The sequence below is a fragment of the Candoia aspera genome, chromosome 1 (assembly GCF_035149785.1).
Source record: "Candoia aspera isolate rCanAsp1 chromosome 1, rCanAsp1.hap2, whole genome shotgun sequence".
Lineage (NCBI taxonomy): Eukaryota > Metazoa > Chordata > Lepidosauria > Squamata > Boidae > Candoia > Candoia aspera.
Genome location: NC_086153.1, coordinates 312,643,700 through 312,667,137, shown reverse-complemented (window position 1 = coordinate 312,667,137; position 23,438 = coordinate 312,643,700). Strand labels below are relative to the sequence as shown.

Below are 23,438 nucleotides of genomic sequence, written 5' to 3'. Positions count from 1 at the left end.
AAGCAATGCTTAAAGAAAACTGAGTGATTTCTTCCACCAATAGGTGCTTGGTTTTCTTTTAAACAAGAATGAAAAGCAGTAATAGAATGCCGATTTCAGCAGAACAAAAACATCTGGTCCTACTGTAATTATTTGGGGGTTGCCATACTATGCTATTCACCTAGGGATTCCCCTGAACTTGTTTCTGTTTGTTTCTGATTCTCCAGGAAGCCATTAAGCACAACATTTATTTGGTCTACCTATACCATATAGAGTAAGTCAGTCTATTGTTGTAACCACAGATCATAACATATCGTGTGCCATAAAGTAACAGTAAAATAGTTAAGACTGTACAATAAAGTAATAAAAGGGTATTAGATGTAAAAAGATTACAGCAAAATAAAGCCAGAGCTACAGCTAAGAACTTAAGTATTTCTTTCTAAGTTTAAATGACAGCACAGCAAAAGAAGCAACTTGGTTGCTGACAGGTGGAAACGTATCTGCAAGAAGATAGTTCAATTTTTCGAGGTCAGAGCCCTTGAGTTCACTTGTAATCAGTATTTTAGCCCTGATCTCATTTTAAATGGGGCAGTGGAAGACATAATGGATAATGTCCCCCGCTTGAACAACACAAGGAGAGGATGTTCGACAGGGAACTTACAAAATCTCCCTTTGAGATATGTGGAGGGCATGATCTGCAGGCAAAGGGATGTTAAAGCCCTTCTCAGTGAAGTACTGGTTATATTAACCAGGTATCTAATACCACATGAACATAAGTCTGGGATACAACTACAGTATTATCACGATACAATTATAGGGCTAGTTGCCTAGGCAGTTCCTCCAATGAGTATTTATTTATTTAATTTTGATACCTTTATTATTTTTATAAATAACTCAAGGCAGCGAACATACCTAATACTCCTTCCTCCTCCTATTTTCCCCACAACAGCAACCCTGTGAGGTGAATTGGGCTGAGAGAGAGGGACTGGCCCAAGGTCACTCAGCCGGCTTTCATGCCTAAGGTAGGACTAGAACTCACAGACTCTTGGTTTCTAGCCCAGCACCTTAATCACTAGACCAAAATGGCTCTCCAGTTATGTATCCACTTTATGGATACATTATGCATACATTATGTATGACTAGTCATGTATCCAACTGTATCCACTCTGTCACTACAGCTGATCATTTTAACTATGCTGCTATCAAGGAAGTACAGGTAGTCCTTGTTTAGCAACTGGCTCATTTAGTGACCATTCACAGTTACGACAGGGATGAAAAAGTAACTTTACGACCAATCTTCACAGGTTTGTAAAGAAAAGGAAAGCTGAAATAAGATCATAAGCACATTGCCGTTTCACTTAGCGGCCACTTTGCTTAACACCTGAGTTGCCAGTCCCAACTGTGATCTCTAAGTGAAGACTACCTGTATGCAGCTGTTATAATGCTGGTGGTAATAGTCTTTGGGAAGCAGTGGATGGACCCCAATGACCCTGTTTCTGTCCACACTACATGTGGCAGGGCTGTAGTGAGAAATATTATAGCTAGAATTGTGCAGTATTTGGACACAAAGTGGGATAAGTGCTTCAGGTTTGGGATGGAAACATTTGCAGTATCTGTCAGCTGCACCTTAAGTAGCTGTGCCTTTTCCTGGTCTCTCATGGTAGCCACACAGTCCCAAGGAAATACATGTTTGTACTTAGAAATTAACGAAGTGGTGACAGGGGATTCCAAATCCAAGGTCTGGAAAGTAAAGTGGTGGCAGGTACTTCACCAAATCCCCTCAGCAGGAACTATTTGAACCAGTGAGCCCAAGCAAAACAGTTTGCAACAAGTTGCTGTTTCTTCTCTCCTGTACTTAACCTTTATCCTCATGCTCTGTACTGGTGTTTAGTTTGTTGGCTGCACACAGGTGTAATTTGTATTAAGTTGCATTCAGAAGTTTTATTTACCATTAATTTATTTAAATGGTAAATAAAGAATATTTAAATAAATATTCTCATAAACCACTACACTCCAACAAGACTTCCAAAGGTTTACAGCATTAAAACTGTAAGTTAAGAATGTGTCTTTAGTTGCATGCTCTTTAACTTCCTATTTTTCAACAATCAAAAAGCATGTTGAAAAAGAGGCAAGACATCACATACCCGTGCTGACAAAGTACAAAAGTCAATGAGCCTGCCTGCCTTCTGGAAAAAAGCAAACCACATACCCCCGTTTAGACATCACGTTTGCAGTCAGTCATCAAGTGAAAAACAAACCAGAGTTTTGAAGTATAGGTTACTGCTTTAGAATAAATAATGATTTATTCAATAGCCCCATATATACATTATGATAGTAATGTTTCAGCAGTTATGGGTGTATTTTTAAACTTCCGTTTTTGCCTCCAAGGATTTTAAGGGACATGAATATTACCAGGATCAAGGCCTGGAATTTTTGACCTTTTTTTTTGGTTTGACAATTGGGTTTTCCAGCTTTAAAAACTGGCATGCTACACCCATTACAAGCATTTGTTTTAGTACTTATTTGCGCAAAAGAGTGAAAAGTTTAGCTGCTATGATGTTGCTTTCCATCTTTTCTTCTTCATTTAGAACTAGTGTGTTGGTTCATGAGCTATAGCAGAAATACAAAATTATTCAATTCAAATACAAGACAACACAGTGGGACCAAATTAGCACATATTAGAATCATTCTGCTGACAAGCAAAGGAAATGCCAATCTGGAAATTATTAAAATCATTCTGCTCATTTCAGATGTGTTGCAATTTAAAAGACAAATTGTAGAATTCATGAGTAAATAGTTTTGAACCAAGTTTGGAAGAAGTAGGCTTTCCCCCCCCTCCGTACAGGTAGTCCTCGCTTAACGACCACTCATTCAGCGACCAATGGGGCTGACCGAGTAGTGGTTATGACTGGTCCTCGAAGTTCCAACTATCCCAGCACCCCCACACTCATGATTGTGATCTGAACACTTGGCAACTGGCTCACACTTACGACGATTGCAGCGTCCTGCAGTCACCTGATCATGATTTGTGACCTTCCCTGCCAGCTTCCCACTAGCAAAGTCAATAGGGAAGGCAGCAGGGAAGGTCTCAAGTTGCTCAGGTATGTCTCCCCCACTTGTGCATCCTCCCTGGGCCTTGCTGTGCTCGTGCCATGCCTCCCCAGCCATTCGCACACCCTCCCCTGCCCGGTAGCAGCCACCCCAAGCCCTGCCATGTTCATGCTGTGCCTCCCCCACCACTCGTGCACCCAGCAGCAGCCACCCCAAGCCCCGCCGTGCTTGTGCTGCACCTCCCTCATCACTCGCGCACCCTCTCCCAACTGGCAGCAGCTACCCTAAGCCCTGCTGTGCTCATGCCGCACCTTCCCCACCACTCACGCACCCTCATGCACTTCTCCCACCTGGCAGCAGCCACCCTAAGCCCTGCTGCACTCCCACCATGCTTCCCCTGCCACTTGCACACCCTCTCCCACCTGGCAGCAACCACTTACCTGCCTGCCAGCCTGCTTGCGAGCTGCCTGGGACTTGCAATTTCCTGCTGGCTTTCCCATTGACTTTGGTTGTTGGAAGCCATCAGGATGTTGCCAGGAGGTACTTGCTTAACAACCCATGATCCTCTCTTAATAACGGCAATGGGGACTGCAGGGATTGCTGTCACTAAGCGATGCAGTTATGTGATGTCACGCTTTATGACTGCATTGCTTAGCAATGGAAATTCTGGTCCCAATTGCCACTGTAATTCGAGGACTACCTGTATATCCTTACCGGACAAGCTTCTTCTTTCACTGTCTTTGTCAGCACCTGCAAGTCTTCAGTTAAAGGCCCATCTGTTTCCATTGCAACAGGACTGCTCACTAGAGAGGTGTCACTATATACTAAATACTAACCAAATACAAAAAATTATGTCAGACTTTTTTATAGCAAATCTCAAAGTTAGAAGCTATAACAATTCAGGCATTTCACTGCCAGAAATGTTCACTTCACTCCTGTTCAACAGTAATTTACACATTTGGATGAACAAAGCATTTTAGCTTCAAGTTAGAAATAAAATATAGCTTGATTTTCTTAAAAACAAGAGATGTGACAATTAACAGAATCCTAATAAAGCTTCAGGGAGATTAAAAGGAAAAAATTAGAAGAGTATTTAATTTATGGAATTTCATTATTAGAGATATTGTCATGGCCATGAACTTTGATGGCTTTAAAAGGGTGTTTAATAATGGAAAATGACTATGTCAGTCATTACTAATTAGGGCAACAAAGCAATAATGGAAAATAACTGTATGAATTGCTATGGCTTTATGTACAGCTAGGATCAAACTAGGATGAATACCAGATGCTGCAGAGCAAGATTGGAGAAATCTGTTGCTTTTATGCCTTGCTTGTGGGAGTTCCAGGCTACTGTATGATACCTATGGTCACTGGAATTTATTAAAGGTTGTAAATATAGAGCCACATTACTACAAAAGAAGATTAAGTAAATGCTACTTTTTTGGTGACCTTTATTCTTCCAGTGAGATCTAAATTAAAATATTCATCCTCTGAAAGTTTTCTAGTTACCTGAGGATTTGATTTGGCTAGATTTTCTATTTTAACCCAAGCTTCTTCCCGTTCCTTCATTTTTAGCTTTTCCCTAGAAAGAAAAAAGAGCATTCACACATACTAGGCAATGCTAATGAACATAAAGAAGGAATTAAATTATCACTGAAATGACACGAAGTACAGGAACTTTAACATTTACTGTTTTTGAAGTTTTGCATATATTATAAATAGAAGAAACTCCTTTACAGTGAGGGGACAACAAATATTAGAATTAAGGATAATCAATAATCCCAGAGAAAGAAGGGTAGGAAGCAGATATAAAAAAAAAGCAACACAATTTTTACAATCAAGCGGTTCAATTGCTCTCATTTGCTGCTTTCTTTCCACTTCCCACATTTTCATAACATTAAAGTGCAAAGCATGAGTGGAGAGGCAAAATGGATAAAATATAACAATTAATTCATATTAAATTGATTTTTTTCTTAGAGAATCTTTGACAAGTTGAATGTTTTTAAATACCTCTTTGCTCACGAACAAGAAATAACAATTATATTATCAGAAATAAGCCACTGCCTATATCTTTTAAGCAAAGCTGTGTTTAGTTTTAAGCAATGTATTGTGCTGTAGAATGAAATATACAATAAATATATTTAAGCAATTAAAAGTTTACAAAGCCATTCTGATTTTTTCTGAACATGTTCAAAACTTTCATTGATGGTTCTGAAAAATGTACTACTCTATTCTTCTCTATGCATATACCATAAGAAATTATTTGAATTTTACTCTCCAAAGATGTTTGAACATTTGGAGACTTGGGAGCTCAAGGAAAGTAGTAATTTTTGCAAACTGACTGCTTGTCCCATTACTACTTTTAACATGGGGACGTGGGCAAAAACAGATGAGGTTGATTGGCAAACTGGAATCCTGGTAATCCTGGTGACAGATGAGATGTTTTCTCAGGATGTATCTTTTTGGGGGTTGGAGTTTAATCAGGAAAATCTCAGACTTTTCCTAAGAATTTCCCCTCAAAAGCCATCCCATTTTGAATCAAGATTGGTTTCACTTACCATTGAGTAAATACTGTGAAAAATATATAGAAGTGCAATACAAAATTTGTAACAAAAACAACAGGATGTTTTCACAGATCTTAAGAATGGTAAAGAAAAATGAGAACATATTAAGAGGAAGCTCACTTAAGTTTTTCTGCTTTAAATTGCTGAGTGCAGTCATCAAACAATTTTTGGTTCATCTCCATGAAGAGTTTCAGAGCATTGTAAATCAAGCCATGTATTGTCCTATAAAGTAAAAACCGGATTCAGGCTTTGCAGGGCATATACTCACAACCCCCCCACCCCCAAATGGATTTTTCCATTAGCTAAAATACGGCACACAGAAACTAAGCATCCAATGAAGAATATAATAGTTATAAATTCTGTGCACACAGACCAATGGGTTCTGCATCTGTACAGTTCTACATACCCAGAGTTAGAATTTTTGGCAGGAAATTGCCAACCTGCCCACTACATATGCACTGGGCAGAGTTTCTGCTGATTGTTAGTTTCTGTGGAACAGAGATATCCTCAGAACCAATGATGCACAGCACCTAACAGGGATGGATAGTAGGTTGTGTGAATTCACAGATGACCACTCAAAGAACCACAATTATAGATAAGTAACTAGTTCTTCTTCATCATGGTCTCTGAAATTTATACCAATGGAGGAATAGTAAGCTGCATCCCTGAAAATGGGAAGTTGCTCACACATTTAGAGATGAAAGGGTTGCTCTTCCAAACTCCACCTCCCTTTCAGCCCAAAGATCCAATATATAGTGGCAGATGTAGTTTGCAACCAAGTGGTTGCACCTCCAGTAGAGGAACACAGCTCAGGAGAGCCACAGAGAATGAGACAGCCCTGCTGGAATGGCTTCTGACTGAAGCAGGGCCAAGACTGCTTCATTGTGTCATAGCACAGCTAGATCATAACTATGACTAATCTGGAGAGGCAACAGTAATCCTTTGCCGGCTTCCCAATAACGAAAGAATAGACATGAGGCTTGCTGAAACCAGGTGGTCCTATTAAGGTAAAAAGTAAATCCCTGAAGGACATTCAGGATGTGAAGTGACCATTCTAAAGGAATGGTTGAGAATGGAAAGAAGGGAGGTCATAATTCTGAAACAAATGGAATTTGGAAATTCAGCTTGTAAGGAAATTCTGAGTGAAGAATTAGTTTGCTACATAAGGTGAAATAAGGTGGGTCTGAACATGTGGTACAGAGCTCACTTATTCATCTGGATGACAAAAAGCTATTTTCCAGGATAAATTCTGGATAAATTCCATGTAGGAAACAGCAAGGAAAGAAGATACATATGAAAGAACAGTTTCATAAAAATTTGACCAGCATATCAGAAAACAGAGAACAACCATCTTTATAGAAAAGCATGCAGCCATCACCATTAGGAAAACTACTAATGAAGCAAAAGCCAATCTGGCACTTTTCAACTTTAACAAAAGGAACAGCATATGAGGAGGGACTTTTCCCTGTGTGTGTGCCTTTCAGTCAGCCTTGACTCCTGCCATATACATGGACAAGTCCATGAAGTTTTTCTGACAACATTTTTTGGAAATAGTTTGCCATTGCTTCTTCCTAAGGCTGAAAGAAAGTAACTGGCCTAAAGACACTCAGTTGTCTATTGTACCTAAGGCAGGACTAGAACTCATAGTCTCCTAGTGAACTTCTAGTCCAGTGTCTTTAATCACCATACTAAACTGGCTCTTGTATGAGGAATACATCTGTCCTAATAGTCAGGAATCACGCTGAGACGAGGAATAAGTCTCTTGTGTTTTATTACTGCTACGTTAGACAGAAAATCCTAACAAACTGAAGAAGCGTGAGAAAACCCATACAGATGAACCCCAAAAGTCAAGGCGGGTCTGATCTGTGTCTCTTTGAATGACTGCTCAACTCCTCACTACTACGCATGCGTTTTCCCCCCTGGATAGGGGCCCCCTCCTGCTCACCATCAGTGCTCATGACAACATCAAGTATATGGATCAAAACATCTTGCTTCACTAAATAAGAATTTTACTACATTTAGCTCCATCAGCTTTTCTTGCAGAAAGTTTTTTGTGAGGGCACTGTAACACTGTTTATTTGGGTGCACCGGCTTGCCAGGGGAACTGCATGTCAGAATGGAATACCTGGCAGCCTTGGAGAGCTATGAGGTCTGGGAGCTTTGGAAGTGTTAGGTATTCCCTGCAAGGTTTTATATATAATGTTGTCTTTTTAATCTTGTGAAGCCACTCGAAGTAGTTTTGGAATAGGGCAGTGTAGCAACCAATAAATGAACAAGGTATGAATAATGGCTGGGTGGTTAATCAAGGTGTTAATAATATGCTATTTTCACTGTCATTCCTTATCATAATGATCCGTTTCAAGAGACTGGGAGAAATAGGAACAATAGCAGCCCTGTCCAGATAAAGAGGATTGTGTTCCCAGTCTTTGCTATTTTGATGACAGAAGTAATAATTAGAAAGAAATGATGCACAGGACTCTCCACTGTCAGAAAGTGTGAGAATGAGTAATAGGCCCAGCTGGAAATTGCTAAGCTGACATAGTCTGCAAGATAATTTTCCTCTTCTGCAAATATATTTATTTTTATTGTAAGCTGCTCAGTCATTTATATAGTGAGATGGGCAGTGTATAAATTTGATTAACTAATAATTAAATAACTAAAATATTGTGAGGATAGAATAAGCAATACACAAAGCCCACAAGTCTGTAACTAGAGTGAGCTAGCAATCCTATTCCACACTCCATATTTGTTGATGTACCAACGAACTGTGTTGGTGTCTGATACAGTCTGGCAAATTGGTTCCATGCTATGTCTTTCAATGAAGAAAGAACTTTTAATATTGCTAACAGTTCAATTCATTGATATGAGTCTGGTCTTTATAGAAGACCACAACTCCTAGTCTTCAGTGAGCAACAGAAAGCTCTTCAGCTATCTGTGGAAGCATTTACTGTAATAATAATGGATAGAGATGATGCTGCAAAATGGCCAAACTCTAAAATTAGCAGATGAGGTTATATTGTGCATGGAAGAAGGTAGTATCTGTTTGGACAAAGCAGAGCAAAATCAAATTCAGAGCAAGAGAGATCTCAGAGAAATTATGCAGGCCACTTATTGAAACATCTTCAGCGGGAAGATGAAACTGAATTCTGGACAGAATTGAACTCTGTTTCAATAAATGTGATAATCGGCAAAGGGAGTTGGGCTTGTCAGAACAGATCTGAAGGCTGAGAAAAGCTAACAAGTATAAGGTGGTATTATCTCTTTACGAGCAGTGTAGCTACAATTAGCTAACAGATGGCCATCAAGATGTAAGTGAAACACTACTATGAGGAACTACAGATGCACAGCAATCACCACTGTAGATTTAGTGAAAACTCTTGTGAGTAGTGGTCAGCCTGAAGGAAAGCACCTGGAACAAAATGCAGAGGCACCATCTATGAAGTGCACATGATGACAGCGAGGCAGGATGATACATGTTCAACCACAAGCTTCTGGGTAGCAAAAGGAGTATCAAGACTGACCTGATCCTATGGAATCTGAGAGTAATATAAAAAATGGTTTTGTAGATCCTAAGATCCAAGAATGGTCATAGGTTCTATTTTTCTTAGATTCTTTGAAGTACCTGGACTAACCTTTGGCCTTGATCTTTTCAGGAAATCACCTTGAGCAGCACTTTCCAACAACTTAATTTCCCATACATGTTCTAGAATCACTCTGAAAGCAGTAGGACAGAGTACCAGCACAGCTGGTTCTAGAAATCCTACTTGATAGAAAGAGGCAAGGTACTGTGGAGTTCGTGGCTCTAAAGTAGGGATGATGGTGGGATCAAAAGTGCCAAATTGTTTAATGGAAGGAGTTGTGTTGCTGAGCACATGTCTGGGACAAGGATCTCCTCATGCTTCTAGAGGAAGTCCTAGAAGGTCATTTTATTGGGGAGGTTGAATAACAGTGACAGGGCAGTTTCCAAACCAAGACTTTACTCAAAATGTAAACTTCTGTAGTATCATTCTGTGCTAAATCCTATAAAAGATGTTGCTTTTGGTACTGAGGAGTTACCAAGCTGTGAATTTCTTATTTGTAAATTTGATTACAGTTTCCTAAATGAAGAACTTTGCATTTATCTTTCTTAAATAATATCTTTATTATTTTTAAGAATATATTTTTTTTCTAACCTATTAAGAGCTATTTGATTTTTTTTCCTGTCTTCTAGGATATCAGCTCTCCCACCTAATTCAATGTCATCTGTAGAAGATGACAAAACATTGTTACAGAATGGTCTGATTCCTTAATGGACCATTCAAAGTGCTTCATAAATGGTTTGACCTTAAAAGGGACAGGCTGGATAACTGGAAAACTCAGAACTGCCTATTCCAGGGTCATAACCATTTCAGGATTGGAACATTCCACGATGGAATGTTTTGCACAATATTAGTCACCTTCAAATTTGATAGGCCTTCTATCTACTTTCACATTCAAAGCATTAATATAAACAATGAAGAGTATTAGATGCAAGAATGAATTGAACAGCACTTCACTTGATATCTCACTTCACTGTGATGAAGAAAAGATGAACATACTTTGAATATGATTTTCAAGCCAGCTATGAATACAGTCCATATTTAAATAACTTGTTGATTGGAAAGTACAGGACAATCTGTCAAATGCTCTGCTGAAATAAAGATATATTATGTGTACAGCATTCTGACAGCCTACTAAGGAAATTACCTAATCAAAAAACAAAGTTGGTCTAGCAAGACTTGTAAGACTAGTTCTTGACAAATTCAGGATGACTTTGGTTATGACCGCATTCTTTTCTATAATTAAATTCTTTATGACCTACTGCAGAATATTTCCAGATATTGATATTAGAATAACTGGTCTGTATATAGTTTCTCTCCTTTGTGAAGATAAGAAAATGTGTCCTGTTCCAGCCATCTGGCACTTCACCTATTACCAAATTCATTTGGTACCCTAGAATACAAGTCATGCTGCTCTGGAAAAGAATAAGTCAAAATAGGATCTGGGTACCTCTGCCTTTCCTTTGATATTTGTGAATACTTTGTCATTTCCACCGAGCAGCTGGTATACTGATGTTTTTTTTCCTAACACTATCTCTACAATTCTGAGTTAATCTTCCTTGTGACCCACCTGTTTTCTGAACTCCCATGTGTGTCCTTTCTTTTTCTCTTTTCCAGATAGGCATGAAGCTTTTTGTGCACCCACATTGCACTCTTCTGCTGCCATTCATTATTGTTGCTTACTGCAATTATTTGCAATTGTGTATCTATTTGGTTGGGAGGGAGGGAGACTGTGGACATCAGCAACAATATTGCTTTTATTTACTCTCCACTTATTTTAACCTAGATGCTCTAAAAGTTCATTCATTTCCAAGAAGATATGTGAATACTTTTAACATATAATGCACTAGTGATGCTCTCTTTTGAGGGCATACCTAGGATTTCTACTGTCTATTGGCAATGCTTGGGATGGACCTGGGAAAAATAGTTGACTGGTCTCAAGTGGATGTGCTACAACAGTCTCTGATGCTATGGCAATGACAGACCTACAACTGAAGAATAAGGGGTGATGCCTTCCTTGTTGGAGACTCAAGAGTTCACTGTCCTTAAAGCATCAACCAAAATTGAGAGGTCTTTTTTGGCAGGCCTGTATTCTGAAGGCCTGACAATACAGGCATCATAATATGGTCTTAACCAAGGTAAAGACCATGACCATCAACAAGAAATAGTCTGCTCTTTCAATTTTATTTGCAGAATGGAGCCTTAGTACAGGTAGTCCTTACTTAATGACCACAATTGGAACTGGCTATCCCTTGCTAAGCAATGCAGTCATTAAGCGAGGAATCACATGACTGTGACTTGCAATTTTATTGCAGCTTCTCCATTGACTCTGTTTGTGGCTTCACAGCTGGCTGTGAAGTGTGCAAATGGCAATTATGTAACTGTGGGACACTGTGACAGTTGTAAACACCTGCCGGTTTCAAAGCACCTGAATCTTGATCATGTGACTGTGGGGACCTGCAATGGTTGTAAGTGAGAGGACTGGCCACAGAGTTACTTTTTCAGTACCATTGTAACTTCAAACAGTTGTTAAATAGGGCAGTTGTTAAGCGAGGACTACCTGTAATCCTATATATCTGCTCTAAGAATATGTAAAAAACACTGTAGAAAACATGGTACATGCTGTTGTTATGTCTAACAAAAAAGAACTAAAGAGATTAGTGTGAACTATGATTACTGTATGCATTTGGGCAACAGAGTGAAGTTACCACAAAAAGGTCTAACTCTGGGACGTTCAAATGGTGCTTTGAGCAGACACAGAACCTACTGGTGTGGATCACAGAGAACAAAATGAAGAAACTATTACTTTTCATTAGTAAAACAGGAACTCCTATTTTTACCCTATATTAACATGCAGTTAAGTTTAAGAATTGAAGTCTGGCAATAGTACATAAAACAAAATTGCACACAGTAACCTTTTCAGAAAAGACATATTTGCCATCAACTGATAAGCTATCGTGTGACTTGATTATACCGACAGATGTGAAAATACCTAACTGAAACACATATTGCAAACACATTGGGATAAAAATACCCAATGAACACAGCTATACAATCTGTAAGTCTATGCTCATTATAAACTTATTTGGGGAAAAAAAGAATTAGGTTGCCTCATTAATTTATATATCAAACTAATATAGCAATTTAGGAACTGACATTGCAAATATGAAAGTCAGACTGTAAACACTTAAGAGAAATTATTTTGTTAAACTAATCATGTTACGTCACTTGATCCCCAAAACAAACCTGCAATACATACTTAATTATACTGTTTACTCATATATTTGTATTGTTTTAATGATAAATCTATTGGGCATCCTTGGTTACCCTATAGGTAATTCTTAGTCTACTAGAGGCTTATAGGAGAAAGATGCTTTATTTTCTCTCTTCTATGTAAAAGATTTTTTGGGGGCTGAAAGTTCTATCCACACCCTATCCATATATCCTATCTTTTTAAAATATCTTTTTGTTTATTATACTATAAGCGAATTTATGGATTTCGAAGGTTGTATGCCACTCAGAGTTGATTGACTGGAATGGCCTATAAGCCCTATATATTAAAGTTAATAAATATAATAACATTTTTAAAGTAGTAGATTTGTGGGGGGCAGGATGTACAAGCACACATTTGGATATTGAGCATTTGGCATGCAGTGGTGCAGAAATGCTCTCATGTTAATCTGATACTTAAGCCTTTTGTATATTGTGCCAATGTCAAACTAATTTATGTCAGCCCTTGAAGAAGGTGAGCTGAAAATTCAGAACAAATTACACATGGAAGGATCTGCATTTTCTCAGATCCTTATAAGACATAACATATAGCTTCACTGATCCTATTTGAAGGAATAGTCTCTTGTTCTATACATTCATGAGAAATTCAAGAGCACTACACAAACATGACCATAATTTATAAAAAGTTTTCCAACTGAGCTATGCTAGACTTTATAGTATCAAGAAGTATAAAACAAATAGATCCTTACTTGTTCCAGTGAGTCTTTGAATTTCGATACAAGGATGGAAACATGATAGGTAAAATCTTAGCTGCATTGTCACTGATTAAGCTCATAATATATTCATTATTCCAGTAGTATAGCGCTCGTTCTGCCACCTATGACACACGAGACAGTTAGCCATTTAGCAACTTCTACAAACTGTAAAATGTCTACTATATTCTCTTTTCTGATCATGCAGAGTCATGCTTTAATCTTATTTGAGCTATTTCTAGTAGTTCATCTGTTTCTTTGCACTGCAACATCTATTGTTTAGATGGTAGGACTTGACTGGTAGCTGCTAGAACTGCCACTACACAACTATCTAGTGCTCATAGAAATGTCAGAAACACGTAACATCTCTTTGATAATGTCACAGAAAAGGCTTTCACAACTGTAGCACCTGATCTTACACCTTTTCTGCCAAGAGTTTGCCTTAAATGCTGTGTCCAGTACAGGTAGTCCTTGACTTATAACCACAATCGGGACTGGAACTTCTGTCGCTAAGCAAGGAGGCTGTTAAGTGAGTCACGCCCAATTTTATGACCCTTTGCCATGGTCATTAAGTGAATCACATGGTCGTTAAGCGAATCTGGCTTCCCCCATTGACTTTGCTTGTCAGAAGCCAGCCAGGAAGGTCACAAATGGCGATCACGTGACCCCAGGACACTGCAACTGTTATAAATACATGCCGGTTGCCAAGCATTTGTATTTTGATCACGTGATCGCAGGGACACTGTGACGGTCATAAGTGCGAGGCCCAGTCATGTTTCCAGTGCTGTTGTAACTCCGAACGGTTGCGAAACTAATGGTCGTAAATTGAGGACTACCTGTAACATATTGTATTGCAATATATCTACAAGGCAGACAGATAGTCCTCAGTTAACACTGATAATTGGAATCAGAATTTCTGTTGCTAAGTGTTGGGGTCATAAAGCACAATGTCATGTGACTGTGCCACTTAGTGACAGCAGTTCCAGCAGTCTTCAGTTACCTGTGTTAAGCAAGGACTGAGCAGGATGTTAAGTGAGGACCTCAAGTGATTGCGACTGCTGACTTATTGCCGGCTTCCCCATTGCCTTTGCTTGTGGGAAGCGGCAGGGAAGGTTGCAAATCACGATCATGTGACTGCAGGATGCTGCGATGGTTGGAAATCTGGGCCAGTTGCTGAGCACCTAGATCGCGATCATGTGACTGCAGGGCATGCTGTGCCAGCCAGAACTTCGAGGACCAGTTGTAACTACCACTCGTTCAGCACCATCACAAGTTAGAAGAGTTGCTAAACAAGTGGTCATTAAACAAGGACCACCTGTAATTCAAATTTTACTAATAATTGATTATTGGCATGTAATGTTAAATTAAAAAAAACAACACAAATTTCTTAGAATAACCAACCTGAAAGTGTGGACTGGAGACGCACTTTGCTAGCTGCCTGAAAAGAGGTTCCATAACCTTCACAAATTCAGATGGTTCAATAACATCTAAAATTTCTTCTAATTCATTTAAAAACATAACTTCTTTTGGACTATGAGTCTTTGGCCAGTATTTGAGTAGGGCCATCACCACCTGAAAATAAAAACCCCAAATAACTAGATTTCTAATAGCTTGCCTTAAATATTACTGTTATACATCATTAATGCCATATATAATCAAAATTCTTATCATCAGTGAATAGGGCATTACAAAGAAACTACTTCTGATCTTTTAACCAAGTGAGTTTCAAATACTGACTTCAGCAAACACACCTGAACAAAGTTTTGAAATTCTCACAAAGACTGATCTCAAAGAAACAGCACTGTTTATTCAAGTGAGAAATTATATTTTTCTCATTTAGAACTTTTTCTGTGTATGTGTAGAAAATAAAGCCAAGCCAGTTAGGAGAAATATAGCACAGTGATTGGGGTTTCTGGAGATCAAAATGTCTATTATTATTATTTTTTTAAATCTCCAAATGGCATAGACTGAAAACCATTAATTAATAATAATTAATAATTCAAATGACACTTGGTGGCTTATAGGCTATATAAACAAGACTTAAAACATTCAGTGAGGTAAAAATCAATTATAACAACAATAACAATATCCACATAGCCTCCATGTAGAAACACAAACTACAAAAACAAAGAATAAAGCATTATTGCTACGTAGGTTATGTTGCCATTTAGAGCTGTCAGTGATGTGCTTAGTAAGAGATGAAGAAAACAATTCAATTTATTGTTAATATTTTCATGATCTTCTTTAAGGTAAATACTTGTATAGATGTATTATAAAATAATAAAATCTCTTATATTATTCTGCTCACCTTTATTATTTCCAATTTCTATTGAAGGAATGCAATCCAGAAAAAGGAATTAAAAAGGGAATGGTGTGTGTCTGTGTTTGTAGAAGCCAACTAGTTAATGTGACCACTTTTATAGTAGCAGATTAAAGCCAGAATTGTATATTCAGATATTCTTCTGTGAACTGAAAGTCTGCAAACTGTCCAATTTTAACTCATTTTTAAAGGTACCTTATCCTTCAGTTTAAGTTGTTCAAGTTATATCATTTTGAACACATGATATGAACAGTGCACTATACGAATTACCTGTTGCTGGTGCTGAAGTAATCCGATCACAGTTTAAAAAATACACTGTTTAAATACTTACAAAATATTTTTAAAAAGAAGAAGAGAAACAAAACTTACTGGCTCAGTAAGTGTGCTGTCCTTTTCTAAAAACTGAACTACGCAGTATGCCAGCTAAATTGAGATAAAATAATACTATTATTAGGCTGCAGTTCAATAGAAATCTAACTTGTTAGTATAGAATGTTTATCTAGGTGAACGAAAGAAACAGAATTTCAAACCCAAAAGGTCACAAAAAAGAGATCTGAATTTCAGGTAGTTTTTAAGTGAATCATTGAAAAATATAATAATAAAGTAATATCTGAAAAATAAAAGTAAAATCATCAATGGAAAAAAATCTAAAATCACTAACAGATAACTGTTCTTAAAAATGCTTAGGAAAAATAAAATATGACTTGGTATCAAAAAAGCAATGCAGGTTACAGACAAGCTCTGTAAGGTGCCCGATCTGTGGATGGAACCTGGAAGTTCCATCCATAGATCGGGTACCAAGTGACACTGATGAGGCCCCAGATAACGATAGCCAAATACAAAACCTTCTTCTGCTTACATGGTGATGCCAATTCACTCAAAGAATTATTTGCCATGGCCCCCTCTCCTTTTGGGATTGTGGGTGCAAAGATCAAATGAAACCAGAAAGTATATGTACCCCTGCATACAAACAGCTGGTTGAACATAACCAAGCATTTGTTTACCTTCTCAGACCTCAACAATAGAACGCATTCAACACCCCAGGTTCTGGACCTTTCAATTACTGTAGTTGCACTACCAATGGCAAATAAAGCTGAAATTGAGAAACTCAGTTTTCACATTCAGGCAAAACGAAGTAGCATAAACATAAGCATAGAAGAAGTATCTTCTATGCTTATGTTTATCTATTTCATCAGGTTATCCTGAGATATATTATACTGCAGTGCACATTCACACAAAATATCAAATCACACTAAAACCTTAGAACATGGTAGAGCAAATCTAAGGATGCTGAGGTGGAAAGATTCTATGGAAGAGGAGCTGCCACTTCCTATGCCTTTCTGGACGCATATAAGCCACAAGTAGAAAGATTTAAAAAAAAATTACTAGCCATTGATTTCAATGGAAAGCAAAGAAAATACATCATCTCAAAGGCTAGTATATCTGCCATCCTTGCTTGAAGTATGTCAGGAAAATGGGATCCAGTAAATCAAAGGTTTCTCCTGATCCTTCTTTTTTCACTGCCACTCTTTAAAATACATGCCTGCTAAATGCAGGTCTGCAAACTTTTACAGAATGTATTTTAACAATAACAGCGATCAACCATTTTTACATTCTTTGTTTTGTGTAAACATATGCATTTACATTTTACAATAAATTTTGTGATCCAGTAGTGAAATCAGTCTCCAAATATAGTTCCTTACATTGATAAACCATGTCCATCCACACAGAAGAAAGTGATATTAGGGTTCAAAAATCAAGATGACCCCCCACCCCAAAAATAGCCCAGTGAAGACTGAATTCTTGGAAGAAGAAAGAGTTGGAATATATGTCCAGAAATAGCATGACTGGCTGACGTAAATACTGGATGAAATAAATGGTAATTCAAAACTATACTGCTCTGCAGTTGCCACCTTGCTTGGGGCAGGAGGTAGGATAGTCAATCATGGGGGTGGTTGGCGCCTTCATGAAGCCCTGAGGAATTTTATTGAGACTGTTGTTTCTCCATCTTGGATTTTATATTTATATTTTTATAATGAATCTGTTTTTACAGTATTTTAACCTTTTATTATCTTAATCTGATTGTAAACTGCCCAGAGTTGCTTTGGTGAGATGGGCAGTGAAGAAATGTGAGGAATAAAATAAATAAATAAAAACCAACTGAGACTTGAGGATATCTGCATGGCATAGGGCCAAATTATTTGTGAGATAGCTTTTCCCTGATTATGTCTACATGTTCCATTAGGTCCAGCAGGAGAGGCATATTATGGATACCATCCATTATGGGGTGCCATCTGGCACGGTCCAGGAAGAGAGCCTTTTCTGTCATGGAGCCTGCCCTTTGGAACATAATCTCCCCAGAGATTAGATTGGCCCTGGCCCTGGCCCTGTTGGCCTTAAAGATGTGGTTTTATCCCCAAACCTGGGGGCCAGATATGTGGGAGAATATGCAATATTTATGTTGGTTTGTTGCTGGTTATTCTGTTTTTACCTCAGCTGCCAATTATGTTTGTGTTGTTTTTATTATTACCTTTTTATAGTGTTTTTAACTGTTGCTAGCTACCCAGAGTCATGAATTTGAGATGGGCGGCCACAAAAATTGAAATACTCAACACATTTTAGTTTTTCTCTTTAGCAAATCAATTCCACTGTTTGCCCTTTTCAGCAATATGACAAAAACAGGCCTTCTCTTTTGTATAATTTTAATCCCATCGAAATTTACATTTGCCTACTGAATTTACTATATATTTTTTAAAAGTTACAGAATTAGGTGATAGCCATTCTTAAGCAGCATTCACTGAACTGTTTCAAATCCTTGTCTACAGTTATATAAATAAATACAGTACTCTTCATTAATTAGTACTTTTAATTATATTCCCACTAACAGTGGATCAATTTGGGGCATTAATCCCACTTGCACTGGTAAGTATGAAACCAAATGGCAGTTATTTCCAGACTAGATTCCACACCCTACCCCTATCAAGCTGTAGCTACTAACATACAAAGATGTTGGTTTCTCTACTCCACTAGATGAAGCTGTATGGAACACTACTGAAGGTTATAATTTCAATTACATTCTACAGGTAGTCCTTGTTTAGCAACCACTGGGACCAGAAACTTGGTTGTAATGCAAAGTGGTCGCTAACTGAAACTGCGCCTGAGCTTATGATCTTACTTCAGTTTTCTTTTGCTTTACAAACCTGTGAAAGTCATAAAGTGGGCATTGGTCGCAAAGTTATTTTTTCATTACCATTGTTAACTGTGAACAGTCACTGTCTGAGGCAGTAACTAAATGAGAACTACCTGTATAAGCTTAGATACTGCCAAATATACATTTAGCCACTTCTCTCCTTACAATTCCAAAGGCAGTAAAATTTGTTTATTATTCCAATGTGCCTTCAGCCCAGACTGATTTTGGACATCCATCTTGGATATCTATTTGTATTGTACATTTAATACTCTGATTATTGTTGTTTTCTGTTTTATCCTTGCTTTGCTGTTCTCAGCTCAGGGAATTCATTAATTTGAATACTGTAAAATAAAATAATTAGTTGCAAATATTTTCAGAATTTTTTTTGCAACCAAGGGTTAATAATTATAAAAATACTGAAGTGAAAGGCCTGAACAATTTGTGCTATAGTTACCTCACTTGAAGTGATATAAGTCCATTATGCGATTATAAAGAAATAAGCACGCAATTCAAGAATTCTCATTTTTCTAAATTAAATCTCTGAGTCCACTCTCCCTCATCCATCTTTTCATAAAGTGGCTATTGGAATTAATAAATGAATAGAAAGGCTAAAGGCAAAAGATACCGAATACAGGCTAAAACTAGATGGGTTACTGTACATTATACAGTTTATCTGAATATGGATCCATCCAGAATAGGCAGCTGTGTATTCCCCAATGAAGCAGTAATAATCTACAATGTTACTCTAAGAACGGAGATTCTCCAGATGGCTCTTTGTGTCTGTAGGAGAAGAACACACATCACTTTGCTTCCTGTTAGAAAAATGCCTTGCCTGTTATTTATTGTAGATTGAGGATAGAGAAAAAACCCAGAGAAATACCTACAGAGAAGCATTTATAATAAACCAAGAACTGCATATAAAATTTTAGCATTTTTTCTTGAGAAAGCTTAAAAATGCTTGAAATTAAAAAAAGCTTCAACTTAAAGCAGTTTAACACTCGATTAAGTCAAAAGAACATGATGAGAAATAACAGCACCACAGAGCCTTCAGAATTAAAAAAAAACATTTTCTTCATTTCATATTTTCCTAATTAAATGTTGCAGTTTTGTAATTTATCAATAATCTGAAAACAATATTTACACATCAAACTATTTACCTGTGGATGGTAGACACTGAGTGATTTTACTTTGTGCAAAGGTAGTAATACCTTGAGAAGGAAAATTTTGTGCTCTTCTTTTAATGGTAAGGCAAATCCATTGATTATACTGAAGAAGAAAAAAGTGTTTTAGAATTGGAAAATTCATTATATTGCTGCATTTTAATTTTATTTTTTTAAAGAAAAACTTTATTCTTCCATTAGTTCTAAGCTGTGCTTTCATTCAAGTTTTTTGTTGGACTTCTGAAATATCTAAGTACAAATACCAATAAAAACAGTAAGTAGATTCGTATTATTATGTATATAGGGATTATTTCCCAGATATCTGTAATTGTAAAGCACTACCCCATTTTTGCTATAATTCTATCAATTCCAGTGGCAGACTTTTCCAGTTAAAACTGAGAGAAGCTATGCAAAATGTTTCTTGTTTTGCTCAGTCCAAGATCCACTGTTATTCTTTCTGAAACTCAGCGGGCTTTAGACTCAAACAGTAGTATTTATTATGAAGCATAATTATTAGGCAGTTTACCTTCCCAATATTTCCAGTAATTCTGCTATGCCATTGTGATGTTCCGTCTCATAAATAAACCTGAGAAAGCAAATTCATTATCATCAATGGTGCAATTTATTCAACAATATGCTTAGTTCAAGTTGGATGAAAGGCACAGATACAACCCACTTTCATCAATTTAAAACCATAATGTATATACTTGTAAGTTCAGAATTCTTATTCAATTGAAATGTATATTAATTTTTTTACTTATAATTGGGGACAGCTATGGAAATTTGTGGTATACTGTACATAAACAAACATTTTTATGAATAACAAATATTAAGATTATGCAAACATGCAGAAATCTACTTTACTGTTATTTACTGAAATAACAAAGGGAAGGATATCAGAAAAATATACATAGTGTTAGATAAGGTCATCTTAAAATCCCAGAAAGAAGGGGTATTTTAAAACTTCTCTGAGTAGAATGGAATTAGGGAGAGAACAGAAGTTAGTAGAGAATTTAGATTATAATCCAGTACTAATTTGCTTTGAAGTAAAACACTCTGAACCCAATGGAACCTATTTCTAGATTGGCAGTCAAAGCTTGTGGCATTTATAGCATTAATGGAAATAGATTTTGGTGTGCCAGAACACAATTACCTATTACAAAATGGTATGCTGCATATATAAATATAGTAAATAAAAATGCTATAATATCTTTTGAAAAGATAATTGAAGGACTGGCTGCTTTTTTCAGGGCATCCAAAGTGCATAAGAAAAAAATAAAATCAAAATGAAAAAACATTAATAGAAATAAGGAACAATATTCAGACAATCTGCATGGAAGAAATTAAGCTTCATTCTCAGTGCTTTAAATTAAAAAGAAATTAAAATTATTTTTAATCAAATTCCACCAGATGATGAAGGCCAAGAACAGAACCAGTGTGGGAGATATCACTACTAGGAAGGTACAAAGAAGAGGCATTACATGGTAATGGATCTGGTCCTATTAGGAAATTTTAAAGAATTATGAAGTAGGCTTGAGTTACTACTCTGAACAGAATAAAATATATGCAACTGTGTTATGCCTTGACTTTCAAGGCTCTAAAGGTAATAAAAAAATAGCATCTTAAATTAGTTGAAAATTAAGTCAGTACAGAGAGAACAAAAGTAATCTGATTAGCTGTTCATCCTCTTTGCAAAAATAAAGCATGTGCTAAATGCAGGCATAGCATGTACAGCTAGCTGTGTATCTGGCTGGCTGATATTGTGTGGCTTAAAAAAAAACTTAAAAGAAGGGAGAAGCACAGACACTATTGCAAGAATGGACCTATTTTATAGCTGCTTCCATCTTCTCTTTGTATATAGGTCCAGAAGCAGACATCTGAGGCCATGATTAAGGAAAGTAAGCTTTCTATGAAGCCCAAGTACAATTTAATTCCTAAAAAAGGGAAAAAAAATAACCCTCTAAAACTATAACCACTAGATACATATTTAACCTCTCTTCCCATTGAACTGATGAGATTATCTACTTCAAAATAGATTTGGGGGAGGAAAAGGTGTCTTGATATACACACAATTACTGGGAGGTCTACTATTGTATTTTGGCATCAGAATGAATTTCAAATCTTATCTTCAAGTATTTGGCAGCCACATTAATATAATGAAAGTTTCCACCTAAGACAGACAAAAAAAAAATCATAGGATAAAGAAAAAGGTCTTTATTCCATGCTGTTTTGCTGTCTCACAAATTTGATTAAATTCTTTATACTTGCTCACTATTTTGGAAGGCAAATCAGGGAAGATCATTAGGTTTTCACCTGCATATTCCAGCAGTTTTGATTGTCTCAAGAGCTGCAAGGTATTAATGGTCCTCTTAAGGAACTTTATTACAACTGGACTTGTGATAAGACTGAAATCTTTATGAAACTTGGTATTTTGCATCAATTCCAACAGAGCTAAAATTGATTCACAAATGTATTTCTCTGTAATGGCCACAAGAAGCTTCTCATCAACAGTATAAGGAAGATGCAGAACTCTTGAGCTTCTTCCTGCACAAATGGTCTTGGATCTGTTTAAGTTCAGCATGCCAATTCCTCAGAATACATTTTTTTCAATTTTTAAAATTCTGTTCTCATAAAATTCAATTAGAATTTTTCTGAAGCTTTTTTATTTCCTGCTACTGGGAATTAACTTTTGTTGGAGTATACCAGTGTTAAGCACATATTTTGCAGTTTCTGCTTATAGACTGCTTTAGAAGAATAGCTCAATGTTTGATACCCGTCTTGGCTCAATTGCAGATGGAAGCTCTGGAGATAGCATAGCTGTATGTGAACCACACAGATCATAATCGGTCAGCTGACCCAAGAGCCTCTTCAGACAGAGCAGGTTTCTCAGGAATAATCAGCCTTTTAATAGCACAAGCGAGAAGTTATCTTACTCAGTTAGGGCAATTCCTCCCTGATGGGCAAGATAGAAGGGGCAGGGGAAATCTATTTCTTTGCTTATGAGGCATATTTCCTCCCCAAAATTCAAAACTCAGTAAAAGACATGAGTAACATTTTTGTTTACCAGTTATTTTTTAACAAGCAGTTCAGTTATAGTTTTTGAGCAGCTCAAAAGAGAAGAGAAAATGAACTGCAATTAACATAAGTTCATCTTGTCCAGAAGTCACTTTTTTGGCTTTATTATACTTCTTTTGCCTCTTTAGGTTTTTTTCTTTATTTTTATGGCTATGGACTCAATGTTTCTTATTTTTATTTCAATTTTTTAAAATGTACATAAGTATGCTTTGGCTCACTGAATAGTTATTTTTTTCTTTGCCTTGATCCAAGAATCTTGAGTCTTTTCATGATTTTGAACAATGTTATTTCTTTCATGCAATATTAAGATCTGAGGGTTTGTGTATCAAAGAAGAGAAAGGTTTTTTTTGTTTTGTTTTTTTACAAATTGAAGCCTAAGTAGGTTTTTTGTTTTTGCTGCTAAAATAGAAACATTTTATGGCAACACATTGAATTGATCAGATATATATATATGTGGCAAAATTTACTACAGGAGCTGCTATTTTAATTAAGAATTTTTCTAATTTTATAACTGAAAAAGAAAAATTCACTACCAACA

At 36.8% G+C, this 23,438-nt stretch overlaps 1 protein-coding gene across 5 annotated transcripts in view; it reads right to left on the bottom strand.

The window, feature by feature from the left end:
• Positions 1–23,438, bottom strand: part of PPP2R5C (protein phosphatase 2 regulatory subunit B'gamma) — a 75,829-nt gene that overhangs the window by 2,995 nt on the left and 49,396 nt on the right. For 3 of the 5 annotated variants that reach the window (XM_063290329.1, XM_063290330.1, XM_063290332.1), the window contains 8 exons: positions 20,352–20,411; positions 19,823–19,931; positions 15,845–15,898; positions 14,557–14,727; positions 13,153–13,280; positions 5,715–5,816; positions 4,540–4,612; positions 3,745–3,861 (listed from right to left, as the gene is read on the bottom strand). In XM_063290329.1, coding sequence (XP_063146399.1) covers positions 3,745–3,861; positions 4,540–4,612; positions 5,715–5,816; positions 13,153–13,280; positions 14,557–14,727; positions 15,845–15,898; positions 19,823–19,931; positions 20,352–20,411 — 814 coding nt within the window. The remainder of the gene's footprint in view (positions 1–3,744; positions 3,862–4,539; positions 4,613–5,714; positions 5,817–13,152; positions 13,281–14,556; positions 14,728–15,844; positions 15,899–19,822; positions 19,932–20,351; positions 20,412–23,438) is intronic. The other 2 variants (XM_063290331.1, XM_063290333.1) reach the window with 1 other exon arrangement.